The sequence below is a fragment of the Lepidochelys kempii genome, chromosome 4, assembly GCF_965140285.1.
Source record: "Lepidochelys kempii isolate rLepKem1 chromosome 4, rLepKem1.hap1, whole genome shotgun sequence".
NCBI classification, from domain to species: domain Eukaryota; kingdom Metazoa; phylum Chordata; order Testudines; family Cheloniidae; genus Lepidochelys; species Lepidochelys kempii.
In genome coordinates, this window is record NC_136383.1 from 12713682 (window position 1) to 12732812 (window position 19131).

Genomic DNA, 19131 nt, shown 5'->3' on the forward strand with positions numbered 1-19131 from the left:
ACTAAGGGGGGACAGGCAAGAGGTCTATAAAATCATGACTGGTGTCAAGAAACTGAATAAGGATGTGTCATTTACCCCTTCACATAACACAAAAACCCAATGAAATGAATAGCCAGCAGGTTTAAAACAAATAATGGAAGGACTTCTTCACACAACGCACAGTCAACCTGTGGAACTCATTGCCAGAGGATGTTGTGAAGGTCAAAAGTATAACTGGTTTCAAAACAGAACTAGATAAGTTCATGGAGGATAGGTCCATCAATGGCTATTAGCCAAGATGTCCAGGGAAGCAACCCCATGCTCTGGGTGTCCCTAAACCTCTGACTATCAGAAGCTGGGACTGGATGACACAGGATGGATCACTCGATAATTGCCCTGTTCTGCCCCTGCCTCACCTCTTCCCATGCAGTTCCGCCCCCTCCTCTGAGTATGCCTCGTCCTCACTCCTCCCCACTCCCTTCCAATGCCTTCTGCATGCCGCGAAACAGCTGATCGTGGCGGTCGGGAGGCCCTGGGAGGAAGGGGAGGAATTGATCAGTGGGGCCACAGGCAGATGGAAGGCGCAGCAGGGTGGGAGCGGGGGAGCTGGCTGCCAGTGGGTGCTAAGCACCCACTAATTTTTTCCGAAGTCGGCACCTATGCACCCAGCCATCATTGAGGATAGGTAGAACTTTGACCCTAACTTAGAGGAAAAACAAATACATGTTTGGGTAAAGTGTGTACAAAGGCTTATGGCCAGCTGCCTAGGTATGTACAAGACCTTGGCTTTATTTGTACGTGTATTATATACACATCCTGTTCATCTTATCTGTGAAGAGGGGAATTCTTATGCTGTTCTGGTGCAAGTTGTCAGCACGGATCTTCCCAGCCTGCTCTAAAATCTATCAAATATAAATTCACCCCTTCCCTGAACTTTGGCTTTAATAACAATAAGATCACAAAGATCAGTTCATGGCTTCTCCCCAGGTTGGCCTTAACTCAAGTTCCTCACTCAAGACTGCTCAGCCCACACTAGAGCGGGTCAAAGCTTGGGATTTCTGCTCTGTGGGAAAGTTCAGTGTTTTATTTTTGTCAAATTTGGTCCACTCGGACTGCTAGGGACCCCAAAGCTTCTGCTCTCATGCTTGCCTGCTTGGAGTTGGGCAGCGGAGGAGGCCAGCTGGCCAGGATGTCTTCAAGTCCTTGGGTTCCCACTCAGGGCAGTCTGTGTGGCAGGCACAGCACCAGGAGGGGTGGTGGAGGAGGGAAGGACAAGGCCACACAGCACTTTAAAAGTTTAAAACTTTCAAACTTATTGAATGCCAGCCTTCTGTTGCTTGGGCAATCCCCTGGGGTAGAGTGGCTGGGTGGCCGGAGGCCCCCCCACCGCGTTCTTGGGCGTCTGGGTGAGGAGGCTATGGAACTTGGGGAGGAGGGTGGTTGGTTACACAGGGGCTGTAGAGGCAGTCTGTGCTCCTGCTACCTTTCCTGCAGCTCAACCATATGCTGGAGCATATTAGTTTGATCCTCCAGCAGCCTCAGTATTGAATCCTGCCTCCTCTCATCACGCTGCCACCACATTTGAGCTTCAGCCCTCTCTTCAGCCCGCCACCTCTCCTCCTGGTCATTTTGTGCTTTCCTGCACTCTGAAATTGTCTGCCTCCACGCATCCGTCTGTGCTCTGTCAGTGTGGGAGGACAGCATGAGCTCAGAGAACATTTCATCAGGCGTGTGTTTTTTTCACCTTCTGATCTTCGCTAGCCTCTGGGAAGGAGAAGATCCTGTGATCCTTGAAACACATGCAGCTGGTGGAGAAAAAAAAAAAGGGACAGTGGTATTTAAAAAGACACATTTTATAGAACAATGGGTACACTCTTTCACGGTAAACCTTGCTGTTAACATTACATACATAGCACATGTGCTTTCGTTCCAAGGTCACATTTTGCCTCCCCCCAGCGCGTGGTTAGCACCTCCATCCTCCCCCCTCCCCGTGGCTAACAGCGGAGAACATTTCTGTTCAGCCACAGGCAAACAGCCCAGCAGGAATGGGCACCTCTGAATGTCCCCTTAAGAAAAGCACCCTATTTCAACCAGCTGGCCATGAATGATATCACTCTCCTAAGGATAACACAGAGAGATAAAGAACAGATGTTGTTTGAACGCCAGCAAACATACACTACAATGCTTTGTTCTACAATGATTCCTGAGTACGTGTTACTGGCCTGGAGTGGTAAAGTGTCCTACCATGGTGGATGGAATAAGGCTGCCCTCCCCAGAAACCTTTTGCAAAGGCTTTGGGAGTACATCCAGGAGAGCCGCGAATGCCAGGGCAAATTAATCATTAAACATTCTTGCTTTTAAACCATGTATACTATTTTAAAAGGTACATTCATCAGAGGTCCCTTCTCCGCCTGGCAGGTCCGGCATGCAGCCTTGGGTGGGTTCAGGGGGTACTGGCTCCAGGTCCTGGGTGAAAAACAGTTCCTGGCTGTCGGGAAAACCGGTTTCTCCACTTGCTTGCTGTGAGCTATCTACAACCTCATCATCATCATCATCTTCTTCATCCCCAAAACCTGCTTCCGTGTTGCCTCCATCTCCATTGAAGGAGTCAAACAACACGGCTGGGGTAGTGGTGGCTGAACCCCCTAAAATGGCATGCAGCTCATCATAGAAGCGGCATGTTTCGGGCTCTGACCCAGAGCGGCCGATTGCCTCTCTGGTTTTCTGGTAGGCTTGCCTCAGCTCCTTCAGTTTCACGCGGCACTGCTTCGGGTCCCTGTTATGGCCTCTGTCCTTCATGCCCTGGGAGATTTTGACAAATGTTTTGGCATTTCGAAAACTGGAACGTAGTTCTGATAGCACGGATCCCTCTCCCCAAACAGCAATCTGATCCCGTACCTCCCGTTCGGTCCATGCTGGAGCTCTTTTGCGATTCTGGGACTCCATCATGGTCACCTCTGCTGATGAGCTCTGCATGGTCACCTTTGCTGATGAGCTCTGCATGGTCACCTGCAGCTTGCCACGCTGGCCAAACAGGAAATTGAAATTCAATAGTTCACGGGCCTTTTCCTGTCTACCTGGCCAGTGCATCTGAGTTGAGAGTGCTGTCCAGAGCGGTCACAATAGAGCACTCTGGCATAGCTCACGGAGGCCAATATCGTCTAATTGAGTCCACAGTACCCCAAATTTCGACCCAGCAAGGTCGATTTCAGCGCTAATCCCCTTGTCGGAGATGGAGTAAGGAAACTGATTTTAAGAGCCCTTTAAGTCGAAAAAAAGGGCTTCGTCGTGTTCACGGGTGCAGGGTTAAATCAATTTAACGCTGCTAAATTTGACCTCAACTCCTAGTGTAGACCAGGGCTTAATCCCAAATGTGAGTTGACTCATCTTTGGGGCTTTTAAATATTAACAGAAATAGTGCACTTTTTTCTGATTAGTATGTCCTTCACACTTGCACAGAATTTGTAGTGAAAACTTTGGTCCATGTTTCCAAGCAAGATTCCTAAGAGATATGAGAAAACAGGGCACGCTTAATGGAGTGCCAGGAGCTGAGATAATTTGACTCCCTTCTCCCCATTCCTCACCCCACACAATGTTTATTTGTGGCTTTCACTTCAAGAATTTCCCCAGTGTTATTTTTGCCTCGGAGAGCAAAACAATGGTCACCTTTTGGGACTTTCATGCACAGATTGAATAATCTCTGATTATTTTAACTGTCACGACAATAATCAAGACCAATCAGCAATCACCAATCACCAATCAGCTCCGCTCCCTGCACACATAGAAGCGAGCATTAATCACTTCCTAAGACTCACTGAAAGTCTTATGAGAAATCAGGAATTTCAATGAAAAGGGAACAGTTGGCAAAGTAAAACAATGGTTACCTGTTGGGACTTTCCCGCACAGATTGAATAATCTCTGGTTATTTTAGCTGTCACGACAATAATCAAGACCAATCAGCATCAAGGAGGGAAAAGGCTGAGAGTATAAATGTACACTGGGACACACTTTGTCTCAGGCACTCCTCAACCTCTCCCAGACATCCAAGAATCATACAGAAGAACCTTCGCTCTCATCACCATGAAGGGAACCTGGGCTGTTGTCCTTTGTTCAGTGCTCCTGCTCGCGGCTGAAATTCAAGGTAAGAGGCAGCAGTATAAAAAAAGACGTGTAATACAGTGAGAAAGCCAGAGGTGTGATTAACTGGAGAGCTGTGCAGAATAAATGCTTGGAACTTCCTTTTGTGGCAAAAAAGTGATCTATGTTCAGGGTTGTGTTCTACTGCCACTCACAAACATCTGTCCGCTCTGCTCGTGTCTAGAAGGTGTGTGTTGTCCACACAGGACTCGGACTGATCTGCTTGTATTTAGCAGGGAAATGAATAGGACAGTTTTTGGCAGGCTTGGATTTCTGCCCAGACTGTCCCCTAGTTTGTAAGGGTGTGAAATCAGCCTCAGTCCATCATATTTTTGTCTTGTTTTAATCACCAGAGGAAGACAGTTTGGGCCTGATCCAAAGCACATTCCAGTCAGAGGGAACTTTCCCACTGATATCAATGGGTGTTGGATCAGACCCTTTGTGAGCAACAATGATTTTAGGTCCAACTGCTCCCTCTGTTCATTCACTCCCATCACTTTTACACCAGGGGTGACTCCTGTTTTCCATTGACTCGTGTGAGAGCGGAATCAGGCTCTCTGACTTCAAAACTAACGAGATGAAGGCAAAAGAGTGTAGCGCTTTTTGTGACATTGACCTCATGTAAATATGCACATGGTAACATTGCAGGACAAATGATTCTGCAGCCCTGAGGATGAAATGGAGTGTTTTCAACCTCTCTTCTTCCAACTTAAACATATTTTACTGAAGGCATCTCAGGTATCTAATATCATTCTAATCTCTCTCTCTCTCATGGCCCATTTCTTTTAGGGCAGCTGGCCTATGGACATGGACGTTGCAGCTGCACAGAGAAAGGTTCTGATTTCGTTCAGCGAAAAGCCTTAGGAAAAATAGAAGTGATTCCCAAGAGCTCTTCCTGTGACCATGTTGAGATCATGTGAGTAATAACTGCTCAGATATCGCCACTCAGAGGGGCTGCTTGTTGCAATGGTAGAAAATATGGGGATTTTTTCCCCTTTAATGTAACCCCAGGTTCTGATGTCCATCTCCGTATTCCAAGCAAAGCGAAGTGCAATGAGGCTAGAGACTAAGGCCCAGGTCATCAGCTGGTATAATCAACACAGCTTCACAGACTTCAGTGGAAATACACCAACCCATAGCAGTTCCAGACTAGCCTGGAGGGTGGGATTCTCCAGGGCTCTGTGCCCTGTTCAGTCAATGACCCCAGATCTGAATAGGAGCATTTTGCACTCAGTTGGCACGGGGTAAATGACTACACAGGTTTTAGGGATTCAGGCCCTGAGGCTGGATGAGAACCTAGATCCCGCTTCCTAGGTGCACATAAATACATCAGGTAGATCATTCTAATGCTTTAGCTGATTTGAGGTCTTTCGATTTAATATTCACTCCCAGCTCATGGCGACAATGTAGCATATCACTCAGCTCACCAAGGGCCAGACTCCTGCTATTCAGACCCTGATCCTAGATCACAAAGACAATGGTGACCTTTCCATTATATGGAAATAAATTCTGTTTTCTTTGTTAATTTCAGTGCTACAATGAAGCCCACTGGAGAGCAAAGATGCTTGAACCCTAATTCCAAATGGGTACAGAAGATGATAACAACCCTCATCAAGAAAATGTAGGTTTCCCATCCATCTGCAAGGAAAAATTCTCATGTGCTTAAGAGCTCACGTTATTCTTATACATCAGTGAGATCCAACTTTGGGCTGAATCGATGGTCACTGCAGTCTCACAGCCTCAGAAACCTGCATTGCAACCCCAGAAAATGGCATATTTCTTGGGACACAGTATAAGGTATCTGGTGTATACAGAACCCCCCATTGAAGCAATAGCCCGTGCTTCACGCAAAAGAGCAGGTCAAATGCACTGCATTGTTTCAAAGGGAAGAACAAGTTCGTTTAAACAGCCTGTGTGTCTCAGGCTCAGTACTAAACTCACTTGTGCTGAATTTTGGGGCTCTTTACCCATGTGTGGGCTTCAAAAGCTGGGAAGAATGGCCACCCTTGATGCCTATTGAGAAATCACATAATCCTTTAGGACCAGACTGTGCCACATTTACCCTCGCTGAGTAACACCTTACTCCACAAGTCATCCGATAGAAAGCAAAGGGACTATTCACAGAGGAAGGTGCCAATCAGCTTAACCCTAGCAGAATCTGGTCCTTTAAATGTAACCTACTGTTCTACCAAGTACTCGATGGCCCTGGTTCTGATGTGACTTAAACTGGTGTAAATCAGAAGTAAGTCCAATGGAGTGGCACAGCGTAAAGCTAGTGTGAGAGGAAAATCAAGCCCTTCTGTATGTGAAATCCAGAAAGAAAAATTCTAAAGGATAAAGTTCCCATTGTGTTTTATTTTGACAGGTCTTCACAAAGCACTCACCGGGAAAGGAGAAGAGCTAAAGATCACTTCAACAGACACGTGAGATTTTCGGATTTCAGCGCTTCAGGCTCCCTCTCCAGTGAGCAATGAACTTGAGTCTGCTTCCTCCACCTGGCTCTTCGACTTTTAAAATACAAATGCTGCAGTGAGGCAAGTTGTTCCCAACATACAGTCGTTGCATCCATTAAGGTAACATCTGGGCAGTGACATCATCTCAACACTGTGATGAAACATCAGCATGTCACGGCAGGACGTGCAGTGAGGCATATGTAACCTCAGTAATCCTACTGGCAAACCAGTGACAGTAAATGCCCAGTTTGTCTGTGGGGTCTCCTGGTGGCTATAAGTGGTAATAGATTGCTTCTGCTTATCTAATTAGCAAAGGTTTCTTTGAGCCACATGATTGGGTTATTATATTATTATAATCATAACTCGGAGATACAAATATTCTCAGATAACACATACTAAGAATTCCAGTTTATTTTTTCCAGCAGATTTGAAATTAACGTAATTCTTAGATACATGTTCCATGTTCATTTATATAACACATGCTTGTTGTTCTAGGATATGTGTAACATTTGTCTGTAGGCTTTATAAATAAAATTGAGGAAGGCTTATAATCTAAAGCCTATCACACTGTGTTATTAACTGATGTATAAACGTTTATTACATAGATTAAATGGATCTTATCTTGATGAAATATAATATAACAAATGAATGTAATATAGTATTCACAAACATTCCTTGTGCTAGACTTCTCCTTTTAAAGATAAACCAATTAAAATGAATAAATGACACTGAAAGTTGTAACAGTTGCCTTGGAGTTTGTACTATGTAATCATTCATGAGCTGAAATTTCATTCATAGTGCTAGATATATTTACAGTTGAGTAACTCCATCTGAGAATTAATGCTAATATCCTACCATATTAATTTGATAAAAATTCACGTATAGAAAGCTCAATGCTTGCGTACATTCAATCACACTACAGTGAAGCAATATCCAACCAACAGAACTTTCTCCAGTCCTCCTCCTACAGCTCTAACACCAGAACTGCACCCCATCCCCACCCATCTCCTTACCTTTCCCTGTCACCCCAAAGAAAACCCTGGAAGAACAGATAAGCAGTGCGGCTTCACCTGAAGGTCAACTAGGGTGAACAGATGTCCCTATTTTATAGGGACAATCCTGATATTTGGGCCTTTTTTTCTATAGGCACCTATTGCCCCCCACCCCCTGTTCCAATTTTTCACACTTGCTGTCTGGTCACCGTAAGGTCAACACATTTGGTCCTTGGCAAAGCGCGGTGGGAAAGCTAGTGCCACACTGGAGGGCACCTCCCTGAAGAGGCTCTGGGCCTGATTCCTGTGTACACTGCGGCTCTTTGCCTTGGTGTGGCAGTGCGAAGGGGCTGAGATGTGCGTCCCTGTTCTGTGACACAAAGCAGCTGGTCCCAGAAGAGCAGCACAAGGGCCCAGATCCTCCAGAGTATTTAGGTACCTAATTCCTATTGATTTCAGCGGGAACTAGGTGTCCAACACCTTTGGGGAACTGGGCCCGCTGGTCCCAGCTGGAATGCCCCCTCTGCTGGCCAGGGCAGCTCTTTCCCTTTTATAGAACTAATTCTTGTTAAGCGGGAAGATTTTAATGAAGCATTCTGCACCTATCCCTGTGCCTGCCCCAAGGAGCCCCATCTCTAGTGCTGGCCTTGCTGCCCATCACCCTCAGCAGCACACATAATACTTCCCAGAGCTTTGAAAGGGGAGGGGCGCATGCCTGCAGGGCAGCAGAGATCACAACAAGGAGCAGAGCAAACAGGGCAGGCATTGTGGGATACCACAATGTGGGGAGTTTCCCACATTGTGGGAAAGCCAGTTCTGTCAACAAAAGAATCAGCAGTGTCTACACTGGTTCGTTGTCAACAATAAAGGGAGGGGGAAAGACAGAAGTCTCTCATAGGGGTGGAAGTGTTTTCTTGACAAATCTGGGCATTTTTCCCGACAAAAAAGTCTCATTGTAGTAGGTACGCTCCTGCTGTTTGGTCGCCAAAAGGCAGTTTTTGGTGACAAAACTTGGTAGTGTAGACAAGGCCTAAACTGACAAACTAAATTGGAAAAAGGCACTCTTATTCTGGGATTAGTGTGTCTACACAGTTTGCAAATTAATTCCAAATGGACACAAATCAGATGTCAAGAATTATAACATTCAAAAACCAGTCGGAGAACACTTCAACCTCCCTGGTCACTCAATGTCAGACCTAAAAGTCGCAATTCTCCAACAACAAAACTTCAAAAACAGACTCCAACGAGAAACTGCAGAATTAGAATTAATTTGCAAACTGGAAGCCATTAAATTAGGCTTCAATAAAGACTGGGAGTGGATGGGTCATTACACAAAGTAAAAACTATTTCCGCATGCTAATTTTCCCCCCACTGTTATTCACACCTTCTTGTCAACTGTTTGAAATGGGCCATCCTGATTATCACTACAAAAGGTTTTTTCTCCTCTGATAATAGCTCACCTTAATTGCAAAAAGAAAAGGAGTACTTGTGGCACCTTAGAGACTAACCAATTTAGTTGAGCATAAGCTTTCATGAGCTAAAGCTCACTTCATCGGATGCATACTGTGGAAAATACAGAAGATGTTTTTATACACACAAACCATGAAAAAATGGGTGTTTATCACTACAAAAGGTTTTCTTTCCCCCCACCCCACTCTCCTGCTGGTAATAGCTTATCTAAAGTGATCACTCTCCTTACAATGTGTATGATAATCAAGGTGGACCATTTCCAGCACAAATCCAGGGTTTAACAAGAACGTCTGAGGAACGGGGGCGGGGTGGGGGGTAGGAAAAAACAAGGGGAAATAGGTTACCTTGCATAATGACTTAGCCATTCCCAGTCTCTATTCAAACCTAAGTTAATTGTATCCAATTTGCAAATGAATTCCAATTCAGCAGTCTCTCGCTGGAGTCTGGTTTTGAAGTTTTTCTGTTGTAATATCGCAACTTTCATGTCTGTAATTGCATGACCAGAGAGATTGAAGTGTTCTCCAACTGGTTTATGAATGTTATAATTCTTGACATCTAATTTGTGTCCATTTATTCTTTTACGTAGAGACTGTCCAGTTTGACCAATGTACATGGCAGAGGGGCATTGCTGGAACATGATGGCATATATCACATTGGTAGATGTGCAGGTGAACGAGCCTCTGATAGTGTGGCTAATGTTATTAGGCCCTGTGATGGTGTCCCCTGAATAGATATGTGGGCGCAGTTGGCAACGGGCTTTGTTGCAAGGATAGGTTCCTGGGTTAGTGGTTCTGTTGTGTGGTACGTGTTTGCTGGAGAGTATTTGCTACAGGTTGGGGGGCTGTCTGTAGGCAAGGACTGGCCTGCCTCCCAAGATTTGTGAGAGTGTTGGGTCATCCTTCAGGATAGGTTGTAGATCCTTGATAATGCGTTGGAGGGGTTTTAGTTGGGGGCTGAAGGTGACAGCTAGTGGCGTTCTGTTATTTTCTTTGTTAGGCCTCTCCTGTAGTAGGTGACTTCTGGGAACTCTTCTGGCTCTATCAATCTGTTTCTTCACTTCCGCAGGTGGGTATCGTAGTTTTAAGAATGCTTGATAGAGATCTTGTAGGAGTTTGTCTCTGTCTGAGGGGTTGGAGCAAATGCGGTTGTATCGCAGAGCTTGGCTGTAGACAATGGATCGTGTGGTGTGGTCTGGGGGAAAGCTGGAGGCATGTAGGTAGGAATAGCGGTCAGTAGGTTTCTGGGATAGGGTGGTGTTTATGTGACCATTGTTTATTAGCACTGTAGTGTCCAGGAAGTGGATCTCTTGTGTGGACTGGACCAGGCCGAGGTTGATGTTGGGATGGAAATTGTTGAAATCATGGTGGAATTCCTCAAGGGCTTCTTTTCCATGGGTCCAGATGATGAAGATGACATCAATATAGCGCAAGTAGAGTAGGGGCATTAGGGGACGAGAGCTGAGGAAGCGTTGTTCTAAGTCAGCCATAAAAATGTTGGCATACTGTGGGGCCATGCGAGTACCCATAGCAGTGCCGCTGATCTGAAGGTATACATTGTCCCCAAATGTGAAGTAGTTATGGGTGAGGACAAAGTCACAAAGTTCAGCCACCAGGTTAGCCGTGACATTATCGGGGACAGTGTTCTTGACGGCTTGTAGTCCATCTTTGTGTGGAATGTTGGTGTAGAGGGCTTCTACATCCATAGCGGCCAGGATGGTGTTATCAGGAAGATCACCGATGGATTGAAGTTTCCTCAGGAAGTCAGTGGTGTCTCGAAGGTAGCTGGGAGTGCTGGTAGCGTAGGGCCTGAGGAGGGAGTCTACATAGCCAGACAATCCTGCTGTCAGGGTGCCAATGCCTGAGATGATGGGGTGCCCAGGATTGCCAGGTTTATGGATCTTGGGTAGTAGATAGAATATCCCAGGTCGGGGTTCCAGGAGTGTGTCTGTGCGGATTTGATCTTGTGCTTTTTCAGGGAGTTTCTTGAGCAAATGCTGTAGTTGCTTTTGGTAACTCTCAGTGGGATCATAGGGTCATGGCTTGTAGAAAGTGGTGTTGGAGAGCTGCCGAGCAGCCTCTTGTTCATATTCCGACCTATTCATGATGACAACAGCACCGCTTTTGTCAGCCTTTTTGATTATGATGTCAGAGTTGTTTCTGAGGCTGTGGATGGCATTGTGTTCCGCACGGCTGAGGTTGTGGGGCAAGTGATGCTGCTTTTCCACAATTTCAGCCCATGCACGTCGGCGGAAGCACTCTATGTAGAAGTCCAGTCTGCTGTCTCGACCTTCAGGAGGAGTCCACCTAGAATCCTTCTTTTTGTAGTGTTGGTAGGGAGGTCTCTGTGGATTAGTATGTTGTTCAGAGGTGTGTTGGAAATATTCCTTGAGTCGGAGACGTCGAAAATAGGATTCTAGGTCACCACAGAACTGTATCATGTTCGCGGGGGTGGAGGGGCAGAAGGAGAGGCCCTGAGATAGGACAGCTGCTTCTGTTGGGCTCAGAGTATAGTTGGATAGGTTAACAATATTGCTGGGTGGGTTGAGGGAACCATTGCTGTGGCTGCTTGTGGCATGTAGTAGTTTAGAAAGTTTAGGGTCCTTTTTCTTTTGTAGAGAAGCAAAGTGTGCGTTGTAAATGGCTTGTCTAGTTTAGTAAAGTCCTGCCACGAGGAAGTTTGTGTGGAAGGTTGGTTTTTTATGAGAGTATCCAGTTTTGAGAGCCTTAATTGATTAGTCTCCTTACAGCTGGTATGGTAACACCCATTGTTTCATGTTCTCTGTGTATAGATATCTTCCGACTGTATTTTCCACGGCATGCATCCGATGAAGTGGGTTTTAGCCCACGAAACCTTATGCCCAAATAAACTGGTTAATCTCTAAGGTGCCACAAGTACTCCTCATTTTTGTGTGTGCTAATTTCCCCATACTAATTTCCCCCGACTGTTACTCACACCTTTTTGTCAACTGTTTGAAATGGGCCACCCTCATTATCACTACAAAAGTGATTTTTCCTGCCTTGGTATTCTACTGTTAATTGTATTGTCTCGTTAGCACTGACCCCCCACTTGGTAAGGTAACTCCCATCTTTTCATGTATTTATACCTGCTCCTGTATTTTCCACTCCATACATCTGATGAAAGTGGGTTTTAGCTCACAAAAGCTTATGCCCAAATAAATGTTAGTCTTTAAGGTGCCACAAGGACTCTTCATTGTTTTTGCTGATACAGACTAACACGGCTACCACTCTGACTCCTTGTGCCGTATCATTGAAAATATTGCCTTGTAAATTAAACTAAGTAGAGAGTATACAGTCTAGGTGGAGAAGTCACAAAAGCCAATAGTCCTGCAGAATTTTTCGTCTTTGCTGGCTGTTCCCTTTTCATTTAAATGCCTGTTTTCTCCTGGGGACACTAAGTAGGTTTCACTTTCCATGACTCTTAGGAAATGATAGCCCGCACATGGGATGTGTGCAGGGAGCTGTCTGGGTGATCTCAAAAGAGAAACTAACCCATGGGGATTTCTTAAAGTTAAAGCCCCCGCAAATATATTTTAGGGGTGGGACAGAGAAAACAGAGTCAGATTATCTCAATTCCAGTCCCTTAATCCCAAATGTGAGTTGACTCATCTTTGGGGCTTTTAAATATTAACAGAAATACTGCACTTTTTTCCTATTAGTATGTCCTTCACACTTGTACAGAATTTGTAGTGAAAACTTTGGTCCATGTTTCCGAGCAAGATTCCTAAGAGATATGAGAAAACAGGGCACGCTTAATGGAGGGCCAGGAGCTGAAATAATTTGACTCCCTTCTCCCCACTCCTCACCCCACACAATGTTTATTTGTGGCTTTCACTTCAAGAATTTCCCCGGTGTTATTTTTGCCTCGGAGAGCATAAAGGCAGCTCTGCTCCCTGCACACATAGAAGCGAGCATTGATCACTTCCTAAGACTCACTGAAAGTGAAACCGAGTTTGTCGCCTTATGAGAAATCAGGAATTTCAATGAAAAGGGAACAGTTGGCAAAGCAAAACAATGGTTACCTGTTGGGACTTTCCCGCACAGATTGAATAATCTCTGGTTATTTTAGCTGTCACGACAATAATCAAGACCAATCAGCATCAAGGAGGGAAAAGGCTGAGAGTATAAATGTACACTGGGACACACTTTGTCTCAGGCACTTCTCAACCTCTCCCAGACATCCAAGAATCATACAGAAGAACCTTCGCTCTCATCACCATGAAGGGAACCTGGGCTGTTGTCCTTTGTTCAGTGCTCCTGCTCGCGGCTGAAATTCAAGGTAAGAGGCAGCAGTATAAAAAAAGACGTGTAATACAGTGAGAAAGCCAGAGGTGTGATTAACTGGAGAGCTGTGCAGAATAAATGCTTGGAACTTCCTTTTGTGGCAAAAAAGTGATCTATGTTCAGGGTTGTGTTCTACTGCCACTCACAAACATCTGTCCGCTCTGCTCGTGTCTAGAAGGTGTGTGTTGTCCACACAGGACTCGGACTGATCTGCTTGTAATTAGCAGGGAAATGAATAGGACAGTTTTTGGCAGGCTTGGATTTCTGCCCAGACTGTCCCCTAGTTTGTAAGGGTGTGAAATCAGCCTCAGTCCATCATATTTTTGTCTTGTTTTAATCACCAGAGGAAGACAGTTTGGGCCTGATCCAAAGCACATTCCAGTCAGAGGGAACTTTCCCACTGATATCAACGGGTGTTGAATCAGACCCTTTGTGAGCAACAATGATTTTAGGTCCAACTGCTCCCTCTGTTCATTCACTCCCATCACTTTTACACCAGGGGTGACTCCTGTTTTCCATTGACTCGTGTGAGAGCGGAATCAGGCTCTCTGACTTCAAAACTAACGAGATGAAGGCAAAAGAGTGTAGCGCTTTTTGTGACATTGACCTCATGTAAATATGCACATGGTAACATTGCAGGACAAATGATTCTGCAGCCCTGAGGATGAAATGGAGTGTTTTCAACCTCTCTTCTTCCAACTTAAACATATTTTACTGAAGGCATCTCAGGTATCTAATATCATTCTAATCTCTCTCTCTCTCATGGCCCATTTCTTTTAGGGCAGCTGGCCTATGGACATGGACGTTGCAGCTGCACAGAGAAAGGTTCTGATTTCGTTCAGCGAAAAGCCTTAGGAAAAATAGAAGTGATTCCCAAGAGCTCTTCCTGTGACCATATTGAGATCATGTGAGTAATAACTGCTCAGATATCGCCACTCAGAGGGGCTGCTTGTTGCAATGGCAGGAAATATGGGGATTTTTCCCCCTTTAATGTAACCCCAGGTTCTGATGTCCATCTCCGTATTCCAAGCAAAGCGAAGTGCAATGAGGCTAGAGACTAAGGCCCAGGTCATCAGCTGGTATAATCAACACAGCTTCACAGACTTCAGTGGAAATACACCAACCCATAGCAGTTCCAGACTAGCCTGGCGGGTGGGATTCTCCAGGGCTCTGTGCCCTGTTCAGTCAATGACCCCAGATCTGAATAGGAGCATTTTGCACTCAGTTGGCACGGGGTAAATGACTACACAGGTTTTAGGGATTCAGGCCCTGAGGCTGGATGAGAACCTAGATCCCGCTTCCTAGGTGCACATAAATACATCAGGTAGATCATTCTAATGCTTTAGCTGATTTGAGGTCTTTCGATTTAATATTCACTCCCAGCTCATGGCGACAATGTAGCATATCACTCAGCTCACCAAGGGCCAGACTCCTGCTATTCAGACCCTGATCCTAGATCACAAAGACAATGGTGACCTTTCCATTATATGGAAATAAATTCTGTTTTCTTTGTTAATTTCAGTGCTACAATGAAGCCCACTGGAGAGCAAAGATGCTTGAACCCTAATTCCAAATGGGTACAGAAGATGATAACAACCCTCATCAAGAAAATGTAGGTTTCCCATCCATCTGCAAGGAAAAATTCTCATGTGCTTAAGAGCTCACGTTATTCTTATACATCAGTGAGATCCAACTTTGGGCTGAATCGATGGTCACTGCAGTCTCACAGCCTCAGAAACCTGCATTGCAACCCCAGAAAATGGCATATTTCTTGGGACACAGTATAAGGTATCTGGTGTATACAGAACCCCCCATTGAAGCAATAGCCCGTGCTTCACGCAAAAGAGCAGGTCAAATGCACTGCATTGTTTCAAAGGGAAGAACAAGTTCGTTTAAACAGCCTGTGTGTCTCAGGCTCAGTACTAAACTCACTTGTGCTGAATTTTGGGGCTCTTTACCCATGTGTGGGCTTCAAAAGCTGGGAAGAATGGCCACCCTTGATGCCTATTGAGAAATCACATAATCCTTTAGGACCAGACTGTGCCACATTTACCCTCGCTGAGTAACACCTTACTCCACAAGTCATCCGATAGAAAGCAAAGGGACTATTCACAGAGGAAGGTGCCAATCAGCTTAACCCTGGCAGAATCTGGTCCTTTAAATGTAACCTACTGTTCTACCAAGTACTCGATGGCCCTGGTTCTGATGTGACTTAAACTGGTGTAAATCAGAAGTAAGTCCAATGGAGTGGCACAGCGTAAAGCTAGTGTGAGAGGAAAATCAAGCCCTTCTGTATGTGAAATCCAGAAAGAAAAATTCTAAAGGATAAAGTTCCCACTGTGTTTTATTTTGACAGGTCTTCACAAAGCACTCACCGGGAAAGGAGAAGAGCTAAAGATCACTTCAACAGACACGTGAGATTTTCGGATTTCAGCGCTTCAGGCTCCCTCACCAGTGAGCAATGAATTTGAGTCTGCTTCCTCCACCTGGCTCTTCGACTTTTAAAATACAAATGCTGCAGTGAGGCAAGTTGTTCCCAACATACAGTCGTTGCATCCATTAAGGTAACATCTGGGCAGTGACATCATCTCAACACTGTGATGAAACATCAGCATGTCACGGCAGGACGTGCAGTGAGGCATATGTAACCTCAGTAATCCTACTGGCAAACCAGTGACAGTAAAGGCCCAAAAGGAAAAGGAGTACTTGTTGGATGAAGTGAGCTGTAGCTCACGAAAGCTTATGCTCACATAAATTTGTTAGTCTCTAAGGTGCCACAAGTAATCGTTTTCTTTTTGCGGATACAGACTAACACAGCTGTTACTCTGAAACCAGTAAAGGTCTAGTTTGTCTGTGGGGTCTCCTGGTGGCGATAAGTGGTAATAGATTGCTTCTGCTTATCTAATTAGCAAAGGTTTCTTTGAGCCAGATGGTTGGGTTATTATATTATTATAATAACTCAGAGATACAAATATTCTCAGGTAACACATACTAAGAATTCAAGTTTATTTTTTCCAGCAGATTTGAAATTAATTCTTAGATATATATGTCCCATGCTAATTTATATAACACATGCTTGTTGTTCTAGGATATGTGTAACATTTGTCTGTAGGCTTTATAAATAAAATTGAAGAAGGCTTATAATCTAAAGCCTATCACACTGTGTGTTTAATTGATGTATAAACGTTTATTACATAGATTAAATGGATCTGATCTTGATGAAATGTAATATAACAAATGAATGTAATATAGTATTCACAAACATTCCTTGTGTTAGACTTCTCCTTTTAAAGATAAACCAATTAAAATGAATAAAAGACACTGAAAGTTGTAACAGTTGCCTTGGAGTTTGTACTATGTAATCATTCATGAGCTGAAATTTCATTCATAGTGCTAGATATATTTACAGTTGAGTAACTCCATCTGAGAATTAATGCTAATATCCTACCATATTAATTTGATAAAAATTCACGTATAGAAAGCTCAATGCTTGCGTATATTCATTCACACTACAGTGAAGCAATATCCAACCAACAGAACTTTCTCCAGTCCTCCTCCTACAGCTCTAACACCAGAACTGCACCCCATCCCCACCCATCTCCTTACCTTTCCCTGTCACCCCAAAGAAAACCCTGGAAGAACAGATAAGCAGTGCGGCTTCACCTGAAGGTCAACACATTTGGCCTTTGGCAAAGTGGGGCAGGAAAGCTAGTGCCACACTGGAGGGCACCTCCCTGAAGAGGCTCTGGGCCTGATTCCTCTTTACACTGCGGCTCTTTCTCTCTACAGTGGGGGGGGGGGGGGGGGAGGATAGCTCAGTGCTTTAAGCATTGGCCTGCTAAACTCAGGGTTGTGAATTCACTCCTTGAGGGGGCCATTTAGGGATCTGGGGCAAAAATTGGGGATTGGTCCTGCTTTGAGCAGGGGGTTGGACTAGATGACCTCCTGAGGTACCTTCCGTCCCTGATATTCTAGGATTCTTTGCCTTGGTGTGGCAGTGCGAAGGGGCTGAGATGTGCATCCCTATCCTGTGACACAAAGGAGCTGGTCCCAGAAGAGCAGCACAGGGGCCCAGATCCTCCAGAGTATTTAGGTACCTAATTTCTATTGATTTCAGCAGGAACTAGGTGCCCAACACATTTGGGGAACTGGGCCTGCCGGTCCCATCTGGAATCCCCCCTCCTCTGGCCAGGGCAGCTCTTTCTCTTTAATGCAACTAATTCCTATTAAGCGGGAAGACTTTAATGAATAGCTCAGTGGTTTGAGCATTGGCCTGCTAAAAACCCAGGGTTGTGAGTTCAATCCTTGAGGGAGCCACTTCGGCATCTGGGGCAAAAATTGGGGATCGGTCCTGCTTTGAGCAGGGGGTTGGACTAGATGACCTCCCGAGGTCCCTTCCAACCCTGATATTCTATGATTCTGCACCTACCACTGTGTCTGCCCCAAGGAGCGCCGCCTCTAGCGCTGGCCTTGCTGTCCTCTGCCTGTAGGGGGCGCAGGCGGCTCCCAGCGCTCGCAGGAGGCCAGACTCCGAGCAACGCACAAGCAGTCGCTTTTGGAATAAGTTTGCCCCTCTGCGGCTCCCCTAGCGCCGGAAGCCAAGATGGCGGCGCCCAGTGGTAGCTCACGTGGTCGTTCCGGGAGGGGCAGAGCGTCTCGCAGGCAGTAGCGCCCCGGCCCCCAGCAGCCATGTCCAGCCGCAGCAACAACAAGCTGCCCAGTAACCTGCCCCAGCTGCAGAACCTGATCAAGCGGGACCCGCCGGTTTATACCGAGGAGGTGAGAGAGCGAGCCCCCTCGCCGCGCCGGGAAGGTGGGGTGGGGGGGTCAGCCCCACGCTCAGCCCCCAGGATGCCCCTGGGCCCCAGCCCCCCCCATCCTCGGTGCGCAAGGCCGAGGTCTCTGTGCCTTCTTAATAAAAACCCCCTTTTTCTTGGGAGGCCAGTGACGCCGCTTGGTGTGGCCTGTGGGGGCCAGAGAGGGACAAGGCGCGGGAGGTAATATCTCTTAATGGACCAGCTTCTGCTGGGGGAAGGTGCAGGCTGGCGAGCTTCACAGAGCGCCTCTTCGGGTCTGGGGAAAGTAACCAGAGTGACCCCCCCTCCCCCCAGTCGGTGTCACGCCCACAGCGCGATCCCCCCTTGTCCCCAAAGGGCGGTATGTCCTTGCTCACACAGGGCGTGTGTACCTGGCGGTAACTAGTTGGACGAGGAGGGGAGTGAGATCCTAGTGGCGACGAGGCACTGTGCTTCTCAGCTCGGCTGGCTACATGCAGGTGCCTGGTCTGCGCTGCCTGGAGTTAGGTGTTTTGCTGTAAAAACGCCCCTTTCCCCCGTTAAGGTATAGCTGCCTTGACTAGAGATGGTGGCATATAAGGCAAAACTCCTTCTCTTTCTCACATGGGGCTGGACCCCTTAAACTCAATGTGACTTTACATGCTTCAAGTTAGGCATGTGCTAAAGCGTGGAGCTGAGCCAGGGCTGTAGCCCTGGTCTAGACACCTTTTGCTAGCAATTTAACTATTTTAGTTAGGGGTTATCTTTTTACCGATATAGTTAGACCAGTATAAAGGTGCCTTGTGCTTGTGTGATTTATTTGTCTCCCTGTACTGGAATAGCTATGCCATTATAAAGCACTGCTATACTAATGTAACTGCATCCATAGGGACGGAGGGATGACTGGCAGTTCTACTGTGAAGTCTGTACCAGTATAGTTAATATGGTACAACTTTTGTGTGTAGATCAATGCCTGGGAGAGACTTGAAAATTTGCCTTAGGGCTTGTGTACTCATGGAAGTAT

General features: G+C 45.9%; 3 protein-coding genes across 3 annotated transcripts in view; all 3 read left to right on the forward strand.

Annotated features, from left to right (window-relative positions):
• The first annotated feature begins 4021 nt into the window (after nt 1-4021).
• LOC140910960 (C-X-C motif chemokine 10) lies at nt 4022-6590 on the forward strand. The gene is made up of 4 exons (XM_073343174.2): nt 4022-4120; nt 4906-5032; nt 5648-5737; nt 6482-6590. The coding sequence occupies exons 1-4, from the start codon at nt 4060-4062 to the stop codon at nt 6588-6590; spliced, it is 387 nt and encodes a 128-aa protein (XP_073199275.1). The 5' UTR covers nt 4022-4059.
• Nucleotides 6591-13164: 6574 nt separating this feature from the next.
• LOC140909931 (C-X-C motif chemokine 10) lies at nt 13165-16465 on the forward strand. Its single transcript, XM_073340024.2, has 4 exons — nt 13165-13327; nt 14113-14239; nt 14855-14944; nt 15689-16465. Exons 1-4 carry the CDS (start codon nt 13177-13179, stop codon nt 15795-15797), a joined length of 477 nt encoding a protein of 158 aa, XP_073196125.2. The 5' UTR covers nt 13165-13176; the 3' UTR covers nt 15798-16465.
• Nucleotides 16466-17937: 1472 nt separating this feature from the next.
• Nucleotides 17938-19131, forward strand: part of SDAD1 (SDA1 domain containing 1) — a 36763-nt gene continuing 35569 nt past the window's right edge. Inside the window, exon 1 of the mRNA XM_073340416.2 lies at nt 17938-18111. Within this exon, the coding sequence (XP_073196517.2) occupies nt 18022-18111 (90 nt within the window). The 5' untranslated portion in view covers nt 17938-18021. The remainder of the gene's footprint in view (nt 18112-19131) is intronic.

Excerpts from the sequence above, each read along its gene's own strand:
- LOC140909931 (XM_073340024.2), top strand. The coding sequence starts at position 13,177 with ATGTACACTGGGACACACTTTGTCTCAGGCACTTCTCAACCTCTCCCA. Across the intron at positions 13,328-14,112 it reads GCTCGCGGCTGAAATTCAAG|GGCAGCTGGCCTATGGACAT; the intron begins GTAAGAGGCAGC and ends CATTTCTTTTAG. Across the intron at positions 14,240-14,854 it reads TGTGACCATATTGAGATCAT|TGCTACAATGAAGCCCACTG; the intron begins GTGAGTAATAAC and ends TGTTAATTTCAG.
- LOC140910960 (XM_073343174.2), top strand. The coding sequence starts at position 4,060 with ATGAAGGGAACCTGGGCTGTTGTCCTTTGTTCAGTGCTCCTGCTCGCG. Across the intron at positions 4,121-4,905 it reads GCTCGCGGCTGAAATTCAAG|GGCAGCTGGCCTATGGACAT; the intron begins GTAAGAGGCAGC and ends CATTTCTTTTAG. Across the intron at positions 5,033-5,647 it reads TGTGACCATGTTGAGATCAT|TGCTACAATGAAGCCCACTG; the intron begins GTGAGTAATAAC and ends TGTTAATTTCAG.